Here is a 12,271-nt window from a genome sequence, read left to right on the forward strand (position 1 = left end):
AAAGTATTCGTATTGCAAAGCTAATATATTATGGTTTTTCACCCTTAGCTCTTGCTTGGATGAACAGCTCCCTCTCTGGCAGAACACAGCAAGTATTTTTCAATGGCAGTTTTTCTGACAGCAAAAAAATATATTGTGGTGTTCCACAAGGGAGATGCTTGGGTCCATTTTTATTTTCATAAATGATTTGCCATGTGTTGTTAAAAATGCCAGTGTAGTCATATATGCTGATGACTCAACTTTGTTCTGTGTGTCACAAACTTCAGTGAAGCTGAGAGAGAATCTATATGTTGAGATGCATAGCATTACCAAATGGGTGAGAATGAACAAATTATTACATTGCCAAAACTAAATGTATTGTATTTGGTAGTAGGGATGTTCTTGCTAATGCCACTGCACTTGATCTCTCTGAAGATGGGTTATCTGTTGAGCAGCTTACTAAAACCAAATTACTGGGTGTCAAATTAGTTAATTTATTGTCTGGGTCTGATCAGATTGATCACAGTTTCCATGATGGGAAAGGGCATTGCAGTTTCAAGGAAATGTTGTGCATATGTTCCCATCTTCTGTTATGATTGATGTTGTTCGGTCACTTGTTCTGTCACAGCTGGAGTACTGCCTAGTTACTTCATCAAGTGCTGCTGAGAAACATCTAAAAGAAAACGTCAAATTGCAGAGAATAGAGCAGCCAGATTAATTATTCTTGTTCTTTCCGTTCTTTCCTGTTCTTCAGAAACTCCATTGGCTCCCTGTTAAATACTGTATTGACTTCAAGATCCTACTCCTCACGTTTAAGGCCCTTAATAACCTAGCTCCTTCGTATCTTTCCAAACTCCTTCATAGCCACACGTCCTCCTGCACTCTCAGATCTTCTTCTGCTCTCCAACTCACTACACCATCAGCCCGCTTGACTATCATGAGGATTAGAGCCTTCAGTCATTCTGCTCTCCACCTATGGAACTCTCTCCCACAAGAAATTCACAACATTGGCTCGTTCAACCTTCAAATCCCATCTCAAAATGTACCTTTTCAAACTGGCATATTCAGTCTGACCCACGCTTCATTGAGTTTTGTGTAGATGATGATTTTATATTTATCTGTTGTATTAACTTTTTATTGTATACCCTGCTTTGTTTTGATTTTATGCTGTCTGATACAGTTCTGCTTGTTTTTGTTACTGTGTTCTGTAAGGTGTCCTTGAGTGCTCTGAAAGGCGCCCACAAATAAAATGTATTACTATTACTATTAATGTGTGTGAGATGCACAAACAATTATCATGGCTAACTACGGAGGCTAAATTAAAATCTTGTAGTCTGTTATTCACGCACAATGTTATTTTGAATAACACACCACACTTCTTTTGTGAAAAACTAGTATTTACTGATTTTTGTCATGGGTATAATACTCGTCAAGTGAGCACTGGTCATCTGGTGGTGCCAAATCCAAGAACAAATTTATGAGAACTGTTTTTATAAAGCTTCTCCTGCTTGAAATATGCTCCCCATCAATATTAGACAGACTAAAAGTAGATTTCATTTTAAAAAGTTACTAAAACAAAAATGGATGAATCACATATAGCTGTTATTGTGGTTTTGCTGTTTCAGAACATAGAATTGTTTTTACTTTTATTTTTGAGGTTGTGCATTTGTGACAGTTTTTTTTTGTTTACATTGTAGGTTGGAATAGTATGGTAGGCATTGTTTATTGTTTCATCCTCTTCTTCTTTCAGCTTTCCCCCTGTTTCTCAGGGGTTGCCACAGCGGATTTTACAGTTTCCATAGGTACCCTGTGAGGGCACAGCACCAATGGCGGTCATTGTTAACTCGGGCCTCGGCTAATTTGGTAGTGAGCTTTGAACGATCTGGTATGGTCTTGTCAATCCGCATAATGACTTGACAAAATTTTACGTCAGATGCCCTTGCTGAAACAACCACTAACCCTATGGACGGGGGCACAGGTAAAGTGCTGGATGCCATCCCAGTATTCATGGACTTGCGCCCATGCCTGTCGCCTGGGTACATTGTAGAGCAAAGCACTTTTCTCAGGGTTAACGGTGCTTTAAATTGCCTTATATTGCACCTAAGTCTGTGATGTCTTACACACTGGCTAGTTAAATGAGATTTATTTTTCACTGGGAAAGCAGTTTGTTGTGCCCATAAATACCCGCATTCTGCTGTGAGGACATTACAGCCTTTACAGATTAAAGAATCAGTGTGTTTTTGAGCTGAGTAAATGCTTCCACTGCACACTGAGACAACAGTAAAGTTGGCTGAACTGTCTGGTCTACCATTAGCATCTGTCTATGTGCATTTGACTGTGTTATGCATTTTATATGTGCAGCTGAACAGAGAACAGTCAGCTGAGAGAACAGCCCTCCTCCAAACTCATTAAAATAATCCCTTTGCCCATGTTCGTGTGTGTGTGTGAGAAAGAGAGAGCGCGAGAGAGCGAGAGAGAGATAGAGAGAGCGACAGAGAGACAGAGAGAAAGAGGATGTTCCTTGCCAGACTGTCCAACCTAGGACATGCAGTTCTACTCTCTAAATAGTTTACCATATCCCAGTGAGACAGACCACAGCTACAATTGTTGCTTTGGTGTGATGTTTTCTTTTTCTTTCATCCCATCATACCACCATTTTCTAGTATGAGATCTGGACGTACTGTACAGAGTTTGGAATTTGCTCTGCTAACTATTCTATGTTTACAAAATGTGACTTGGAAGCGTGATATGATTCCTATGACGTCTGGAGACAATCCAGCCTCAATGTGCCTCTGCAAAATGTCGACAATCGAAGAAGCAGAGGAAAAAAACATAGCAGACATGTAGTTGAGTTAACAAATGCAAGATGGATAAAGGAAGATATCATTTTATTGCCAGTCCGCGGTGCTGAAAGCTGAGTTTATCTCAGGCTATGCATCCTTGCTCTCCCTCAACTTTCTTGCTCTAACTGAGACCTGGATCATCAGAAAACACTACCACACATCAGAAAACACTACCACACCTGCAGCTTTGTCAGGTGTGTACTCTTTTTCTCACACTCCCAGGGCTGGGAGGCGGGGTGGCGGTACTGGCCTGCTAATCTTCCCGAAATGGAAATACTCCCTTGTTTCCATGACACAGTTTTCTCCGCCCTCTTTTGAATTTCATGCTGTTACTGTCTCATAGCCAGTCAAACTCACCATTGTGGTTGTGTACCGCTCACCAGGCCCCCTTGGTGAGTTTCTGAAGGAGCTTGACACACTTGTCTCACACTTTCCTGATTATGACTCTGCACTTATCCTTCTTGGTGACTTCAACATCCATACTGACAAGCTAGATCCTCTTCTCTGTTTCCTCTCCACCTTTGACCTTCACCTCTCACCCTCTCCTCCTACCCACAAGGCTGGCAACCAGCTGGACCTTATCTTTACTAGACACTGTCCTATTTCCAATCTCTATTACTCCCCTCCAGCTCTCTGACCACTATTTCATGTCCTACTCTCTCTCCCTCTCTTCTCCCCCCTCAGCCCCTACCCCTACCCACATGGTTTCTACCTGTAGACACCTCCACTCTCTCTCCGCCACTGATCTTTCTTCCTCTGTTACCTCTATCCTCCCTACACCTTAATCTTTCTCTCTCCTACCCCCTGACACTTCTACTGATGTTCTTCTCTCTACCCTCTCCTCTTATCTGGACAACCTCTGTCCCCTCACTTCCAGGCCTGCACGCCCAACTCAACCTGCCCCTTGGCTGTCCGACTCAGTACGTACTGACAGACGGAGCCTAAGGGCAGAGCGCAAGTGGAGAAAAGGCAAACTCCAAGAGGACCTTCTCAACTTCCAATCTCTTCTTTCCACTGTCTCCTCCTCCCTTCCTGCTGCTAAAGCTGCCTTCTATCACTCTAAAATCCAATCCTCTGCCTCTAATCCTAAGAAACTCTTTGAAACCTTCTCTACACTTCTTCAACCCCCACCTCCTCCTCCTCCTACTTCCTCCCTCCTCCCTGATGACTTCGCTAACTTCTTTGACAAGAAGGTAAACGACATCAGATCCTCCTTTTCTCACCACCCAGTTAGCTTTCCTTGCACTAGCCCACACTCTGCACCCTCCCTCACCTCTCCACATCCCACCTTATCCCACTTAGCTCCCCTCTCCCCCGACGAGGTCCTCAACCTCATCACATCCAGTCGCCCCACCACACACTCCCTTGACCCGGTCCCCTCCCCTCTTCTTCAGTCTATAGTACCTGAACTCCTTCCCTTTCTAACCGACCTCATCAACACCTCCCTCCAGACAGGATGCTTTCCACCTGCCTTCAAGACTGCTAGAGTCACCCCCCTTCTCAAGAAACCATCACTCAACCCCTCTGATGTCAAAAATTACAAAACAGTTTCCCTTCTGCCCTTTCTATTCAAAACTCTCAAACATGCTGTCTTTAACCAACTTTCTTTGTACCTTCACCAGAACAACCCCCTGGACCCCAACCAGTCTGGGTTCAAGGTGGGTCACTCAACAGAGACGGCCCTCCTTACAGTGACAGAATCACTGCACTCTGCGAGAGCAAACTCTCTCTCCTCTGTCCTGATATTCCTGGACCTGTCAGCTGCGTTTGACAGTGAACTACCAGATCCTCCTCTCTACCCTCGAGGGGCTGGGTGTCACAGGCACTGCATTCTCAATGTTTGCATCCTACCTGACGGGTCGCTCCTACCAGGTGACATGAAGGGGATCTGTGTCGGAGCCTCGCAGACTGACTACATGCATTCCATAAGGTTCGGTTCTGGGTCCTCTCCTGTTCTCCCTGTACATGACATCCTTGGGTTCTGTTATCGCTCGCATGACTTCTCTTACCATTGTAATGCCGATGACACCCAGCTGATCTTGTCCTTCCCTCCCTCTGACACACAAGTAGAGACACGCATTGCTGCGTGCTTGACTGGCATCTCGGGGTGATGGCGACACACCACCTGAAGCTCTATCTGGAAAAGACAGAGCTGATGTTCCTCCCGGGGAAAAGTTACCCGCAACGAGACCTGGCCATCACAATTGGCAACACCGTGGTGATGCCAACTGGGACTGTGAGGAATCTGGGTGTGATTATGGATGACCAACTGTCGTTTGCTGCAAACGTTGCATCGGTCGCTCGCTCCTGCAGATTTCTCCTCTATAACATCAGGAGGATTCGCCCATTCCTCACCGACGAGATGGCACAGGTGCTCATCCAGGCTGTGGTCATCTGCTGGCTGGGCTACAGCAACTCCCTCCTTGCTGGCGCCCTGGCGTCGGCCATCAGACCGCTGGAGCTTGTTTTGCACTGGTTTTGCTCTTAGATGCTTGTTTAGAGAGAAGACGCACTTATGACCACTGATGGTTAATAGTTCTCCTGATTTCCTACATTAAATGCACTTTGTAAGTCGCTTTGGATAAAAGCGTCGGCTAAATGACTGTAATGTAATGTAATTTTACACGTAAGGATGCAGAGAAATGTGATCTCACAAAATCTAAATGAACATCACATTCAAAAAGTGTAGCTATGGCCACACATGATGAGAGGGGGACAAAAACAGAGTGATAAAGACGGGCAGATCAGTAAAAATGAGAAAACGGGAGAGATAAAGACAGGCCTATTTGTAGAAATGAGAAAGAGAGAGGGGGACAGGATAGCAAAGCAGAGCAGAGGAGAAATGAGGGAGACCAAACTTGGGCTTAGGGCAAACAAACAAAACTGTGGTAAGGGAACAAATGGATTGGAACATGCTTTGAAAAATGAGTTAGGATTTGTCCTTGTCTGAGTGAATGTCTATGTAGTGTGTGTGTGTGTGTGTGTGTGTGTGTGTGTGTGTGTGTGTGTGTTTCTCTACCTCACTTATAATGCCCACAGCTCCGTGAATTTTGGCGATATGACCCAACAGGGGTGGGCTCTTTTGTCCCACAATCCTCAGCACTGGCAGGAAGCTGACCAGCGAAGAAGGGCTTGCCTGTGAAACATCCACGAGTGCACCCAGTAGGGCCTCAGTCAGGGAGTGGTCACCTAGATAACCAACAAGGGCAGGGACCTGGGGGCTCAACATCTGCAGAGAGAGAGAAAGAGAGAGAGAGAGACAAAGAGAAAGTGACAAAGAGAGAGAGAGAGAGAGAAAGAGAGAGAGGCAACGAGAGATGGAGAGTGATAAAGACAGAGTGACAAAGAGAGCGACAGAGACAGAGAGTGATAAAGAGAGAGACAAAGAGAGAGAGACACACAGAGACAAAGAGAGAATCAGAGAGAGATAGAGATAAAGAGAGAGAGACAGAGAGCGGCAGACAGTGAGAGCAACAGAGAGAGCGACAGAGAGAGTGCGACAGAGAAAGTAAGTTATTCTCTCATTTTAAAAGTTTGTTGACCAAGGAACATTATCTTTGGGGCACCAACATCACTTCAATAACAAAATACCACATGCACACACACACTCACTCACACACACATATATACACACAAAGACACACTCAATTAATCAGAAAGCACAAACACCACCAAAGGCAAAGACCTTTGTGACATTTCATGCCTGTTACCAAATTAACTGTGAACTAATTTTATTTATGAAGCCTGGAAATGAGATGAGTGATGCTGGAGGGAGATGAATACTTTGACCGTAAGACACCCTGGTGACAAACAATAACCATTCTCACTCACTAATTATTTTTGCCTTGTTATCCCAGTTGGTCACGTTAGACTGAACTAGATTGGAGCTGACTGGGCCAACAATGACCACTCTAGCCGACCCTTTTTCAGCTACTTTGTGAGTTAGCTGTCTGAACAATTATCACGTTGTTGTCATCTATCTGCTTTTAGAACAGGAAGTTTGACTCACTTACCGAAAATTAGTTTCAAGTTACACAACCAATGAACATTTAACAGCAGAATGGTGCTAAAACACATCCAGCACCCAAATGATAGCCCCTTTATTCGGTGTGGTCCATGGACATGGTAGCATGTCCAGCTCTGGTCACAGATGAGGACTGAATTATGTCTTTTAAATCTGGTAAATCTGTCTGTTCTTCATTAAGTTTTCTATTCACAAAGATTTCAATTGGATGTTTGTGTATGTAATAATAGTAGGGTGACATCCAAAGACCTTTGGATATTACAACCATTTCGTGCATTCATGCATGCATTCTCAGTGGTAAGACAATGTATTACTCGTGTACATGTATGTGTATGTGTGCACGTGTACATTACTGTGAATCAGAAAGGCAGAGAAAACTAACAGCTGAAGTGAAAAAGAGAAATCACACTGAATTCGAAATGGGCTCCCAGCGATTATTTTTATCCATTTAAATCATCTCCCTCTGCCATTCCCTGGCTTAAACATAGATCCATTTTCTCATTACTTGATTCTCTTGTTACACGCATACACACAAACACACACACATTGGTGGTCACTCGGGGTCGAGTATGACCGTCCTCCCTCTGGGTCCTCAGGTGGGTGTAGAGGCTGATCCTGGAGCCAGATAATGGGAAGATGCCTGTGTGTGACAGCTTTTTACGTGGGGTGGCTGATGCGCCTGCAGCCACCACATGGTCCTTGGCAGGGGATGGCCAGAGTCCACTGGCAGGTAGAACCAAGACCACCTTCTGTTGCAGCCTTCATCTGCCTTCACTGCTGTTGTGACCTGAAGACATCTTCCACCAGTTCCAACGTTGAGGTCTTTGTTGCATTGGTACACGCAAGCTTCTCCACCACGGCAAGGTGGCGATCCAGGAGAAACACCACACACACACACACACACACACACACACACACACACACACACACACACACACACACACATTGCTGATGTGAAAGAAAGAAAGAAAGAATGAAAGGTCGCACTTTATTTTATGCTACAAATAATAAGACATAACAAGCCGTACTTTGTATCAAATTAGACAAAAACTAGAAATAGTATGTTCTTTATTAGACAGTAAACAAACACAGTTATTCCCTAATTAGACAACATATAACTTAATTATGCTGTGATTAGAAACAGCATATAATGCCATATTAGACCCAAAATATACTATACTTAGACACCATTATACCAAATTATACTCTAATTAGAAACCAATCTCATCTGGTTGCTACTTCGCACGTCCCTCGTAGCCTGAATGTTACCCTCTAAGAAAGTCTAATAGTCTAATAAGGGTCTAACAGTGGGAAATAAAGATGGATTTCACTTTAATTTATGTACAGTTCTGTTGTAATGTGTCACAAATTACCCTCTAAGAAAGTCTAATAAAAGTCTAACTGTGCTCTTGCAACGCCTCCCAGAGTGCAGGGGGAAGAAAAGTCCAAGGTTGGGGTGGATGGGATCTTGGCTGATGCTGAGACCCCTTCGAAGGCAGTGTTTGTGATAAATGTCTTTTATGGCTGGGAGCTGGGTGCTGGTGATATGCTGGGTTGCCTTGACAACCTGCTGCAGAGCTGTCTGGTCTACTGAAGTGTAGTTGCCGTACCACACTGAGATGCAGCTGGTCAGGATGCTCTCTATGGTGCAGTGGTAGAAGTTGGTGAAAATTCTGGGGGATAGACGGGCGCTCCTCAGCCTCCTCAGGAAATGCAGGCATTGTTGGGCCTTTTTCGCAAGGGCCTGGCTGTTTGATGTCCAGGAGAGATCTTCACTGATGTGGACTCCAAGGAATTTAAAGCTGGAGATATGCTCCACTTTCAGCCAATTGATGTGTATGGGGGAGTGACTGCAGCTTCTAGACCTCCTGAAGTCCACAATCAGCTCCTTCATTTTCTTTTTTCATTTTTTTTACTACTTTTATTAATCCCCATGGGACAATTCTTTCTCTGCATTTAAGCCATCTTAGCTGTGTAGCTGGGAGCAGTGAGCAGCCACCATGCAGCACCCAGGGACCAACTCCAATTCATCTTGCCATGCCTCTGTCAGGGGAACAGACAGCAGTATTAACCCTAACCGACCGCAGACACGAGGAGCACATACAAACTCCACACAGAGGATGACCTGGGATGACCCCCAAGGTTGGACAACCTTGGGGTTCAAACCCAGGACCTTGTTGCTGTGAGGTGACAGTGCTAACCACTGGGCCACCGTGCTGCTGCACACTGAGGACAAGATTGTTGGTGGTGCACCATGATGTGAGGTGCCGAATCTCGTCCCTGTAGGCCGTCTCATCATTGTTGGTGATACGGCCTATGACTGTGGTATCATCCGCAAACTTAACTATCACATTTGAGGGGTGAGTTGAAAGGCAGTCATGGGTAAAGAGGGAGAAAAAGAGGGGGCTCAGAACACAGCCTTGAGGGGCACTTAGGTGACCACTAGGTGTGGTAACCTAACCAAACAGACTGAGGTCTGTTGGTCAGGAAGTCCAGGGTCCAGTTACAAGGAGAGGGGTTGAGGCCAAGGGAGAGGAGTTTGTTGGTTAGTTTGGTGGGGATAATAGTGTTGAAAGCAGAGCTGTAATCTATGAACAACATTTGGTTGTATGTGTTGTTAAGTTCAAGGTGGGTCAGAGCAAAGTGCAGGGCAGTGGCAATGGCGTCCTCCGTAGACCTTTTGGGACGGTAGGCAAACTGATGTGGGTCGAATGTGTGTGTGTGTGGGGGGGGGGGGGGGAATTGTGTTTTTGATGTGAGCCAGAACCAGTCTCTCAAAGCACTTCATTTCAATGGGGGTGAGTGCTATGGATCGGTAGTCATTCAGACATGTGGGTGTTGATTTCTTGGGGACAGAAATGATAGAGGTGGTCTTAAAGCATGCCAGTACTATGGATTAGGACAGTGAGAGGTTAAATATAGTTGTGAAGACCTCAATTAGCTGGTCGGAGGATTCCCCGACTTGGTATGCCATCCGGTCAGGCGGCCTTCCGTGTGTTCACTCTGTGCAGTGATTCTCTAACCTCTGTGATCAATAGAGTGAGCACCTGGTTTTCTGGATGGGTGGGGATTTTTGTGGCTGGGTCAGTATTGTCCTTGTCGAAGCAGGCATAGAAATGATTTAGCTCATCTGGGAGGGAGGCATCATGGACAGTGGGACCGCTATTGGCGCTTTTGTAGTCTGTGATAGACCAAATGCCTTGCCACATTCACCGGGGATCGAAGTTATTGTGAAAGTGGTCCTCTCTTCATAGGGAATAGTTATGTTTGGCTGTTCTGATGCCCTTGTTGAGGTTAGATCTGGCTGTGCTGTAGGCCTCACAGTTACCTGACTTGAACGCTGCATCCCGGGCTTTCAGCAGCTGCTGGACCTCACTGGTCATCCAGGGTTTCTGGTTTGGAAAGGTGCAGATTGATTTTTTTTGTTGTGACACTCTCAGTGCAAACATTAATGTAGGATAGCATGGCGGATGTCTGTTCATTAATGTCTATATGGAAGCCAAAAATACTCCAGTCTGTGTTGTCAAAACAATCCTGGAGTTCAGAGACTGCTCCTTCTGGTAAGACAGGGATTGTCTTTACTGCTGGCTTGATCCAGTTTATGAGGGGTGTGTAGGCTGAGACCAGGAACAGGCAGAGGTAGTCAGAGTGCCCCAGATGGGGGCAAGGAGTAGTCTTGTATTAGTCCTTAATGTTAGTATAGAGATGGTCCAGGGTGTTTTGTCCCCTAGTGGGGCAGGAGACATGTTGATGGAATTTGGGCAACACAGTACTGAGGTTAGCCTGATTAATTATCCTGATTGATTATGATTATTATGATTATTGTTATTATTATTATTAGTAGTAGTAGCTGTTGTAGTAGTAGCGGTGGTGGTAGTAGTAATAATTTAGGCCTGGGATTCTTAAAGCCTGTGTTGAGGGTCACATAAGAAAAAAATGCACTCTTGAAACAAAACAAGTCCAAAACCAACCATTTAATTATGGACAAATGGACAAAAATAAATGGATGTTGATTCATCAATCAGTGAGAAATGAGGGCAATGGGATGGGGCAATCCTTCCGATGTCGAGCCTGTTTTCTGTTGTGGCAATCCTGAGGCACTGGCCAATATGTGCATTGGAGAGTCTGTTTCTTTACTGGTTCTTGATCGAGTTCATTGAAGAAAATGATGACTGACATATGTATGTGGAGGGGAAACTTGTGAGTAAGAGCATTGCAATAGCTCTCCTGTTTCTGAATTGAGCTTGGGGGAACCACTTTGATCCAAAAGTCCTTCACCCCAATGTCCTTGTGTTGTGCTTTGAGCAAATCAGGTGTTCCCATCTCCAAGACCACCATCTGAAGAGTTGCCTCATCTATGGAAGGTACCAGCATTTTGGCCTCTGCAGCCCACTGGCCGTCAGCCAAAATGGAGAATGGCTGTCAGGAAGAGGAGGATGTCACCTGAGAGTTTAGGCGCGCTATCAAATCGTTCCTTGAAGTTTTCTGCCAGGCTCATCACAAAATCTTTCAGCATTGGATCCTCCCGCATTTCATTCTTTTCACAATGCTCCTGCAGATGTGGAAAGTGAAACTTTCTCCGGTGAATGTCACACATGTCTGCAACAGTATGGTTCTTGCCTTGTAATTGCAGATTAAGGTGATTTAGATGAGACACGATGTCACACAAAAAAATAACAAATGCTATCACCTTATTGCCACTTAAAAACCTCTGATATTCTTGGGTCTTTTTTGGCTCCACCGTCCAGATAAAAATGACACAAGCTCATTGCACAGGTCGCACAATCTCTCAAACACATAACCTTTGCTCAGCCAGCGAAAATCATTATGCAGCAAAAGATCCGTGTTCCGCTGACATTTCCTCCAGCAATGCTGTGAAAAGGCAATTTTGCAGACTAGAACTCTCACGAACGAAATTTACTAGTCTCGTCACAGTATCCATCACCTCTTCATTTCCCCACACAGTTTAGTGCACAATACTGATTTCTGAATAATGTAATAAAATGCTGGATTCATGCATGCTGGGTTAACAGCCTACTTACCAAGCCCTTGTGTTGTCCCATTGACGGAGCCCCATTGGTGACAACGGACACAATTTTGCTCACATCCAAGCCATTCTTCTCAAAAACTATGTTAATTCAGTAAAGATCATTTCTCCAGTTGTGTGCCCAGGCAGAGGAAGCAAACAAAGTAGCTCTTCCCAAAAGGTCTTCCAATCAAAACATCTTGCAAACAGATAGCTGTTCCATCTCGGTTCGGTCACAGGATGAGTCTATGGCTAGTGATATGGCTTCTGCTTTCTTCAAATCGATGAGTAGATTGGAAAAACACCCTCCACTAAAGGTTCTACTCTTCTTGTTGCCATGTTAGCCAACAATGGCAACTGCTTTGATATTAATAGCTCCACAACTGTTTTCTTGTTTTT

At 44.7% G+C, this 12,271-nt stretch overlaps 1 protein-coding gene across 2 annotated transcripts in view; it reads right to left on the minus strand.

The window, feature by feature from the left end:
- The window catches only part of veph1 (ventricular zone expressed PH domain-containing 1), a 206,884-nt gene that overhangs the window by 110,045 nt on the left and 84,568 nt on the right, over nt 1–12,271 (minus strand). For both annotated transcript variants that reach the window (XM_056283081.1, XM_056283080.1), the window contains exon 5: nt 5,842–6,051. In XM_056283081.1, the coding sequence (XP_056139056.1) occupies nt 5,842–6,051 (210 nt within the window). The remainder of the gene's footprint in view (nt 1–5,841; nt 6,052–12,271) is intronic.

The sequence above is a fragment of the Lampris incognitus genome, chromosome 7, assembly GCF_029633865.1.
Source record: "Lampris incognitus isolate fLamInc1 chromosome 7, fLamInc1.hap2, whole genome shotgun sequence".
Classification (NCBI taxonomy): Eukaryota; Metazoa; Chordata; class Actinopteri; order Lampriformes; family Lampridae; genus Lampris; species Lampris incognitus.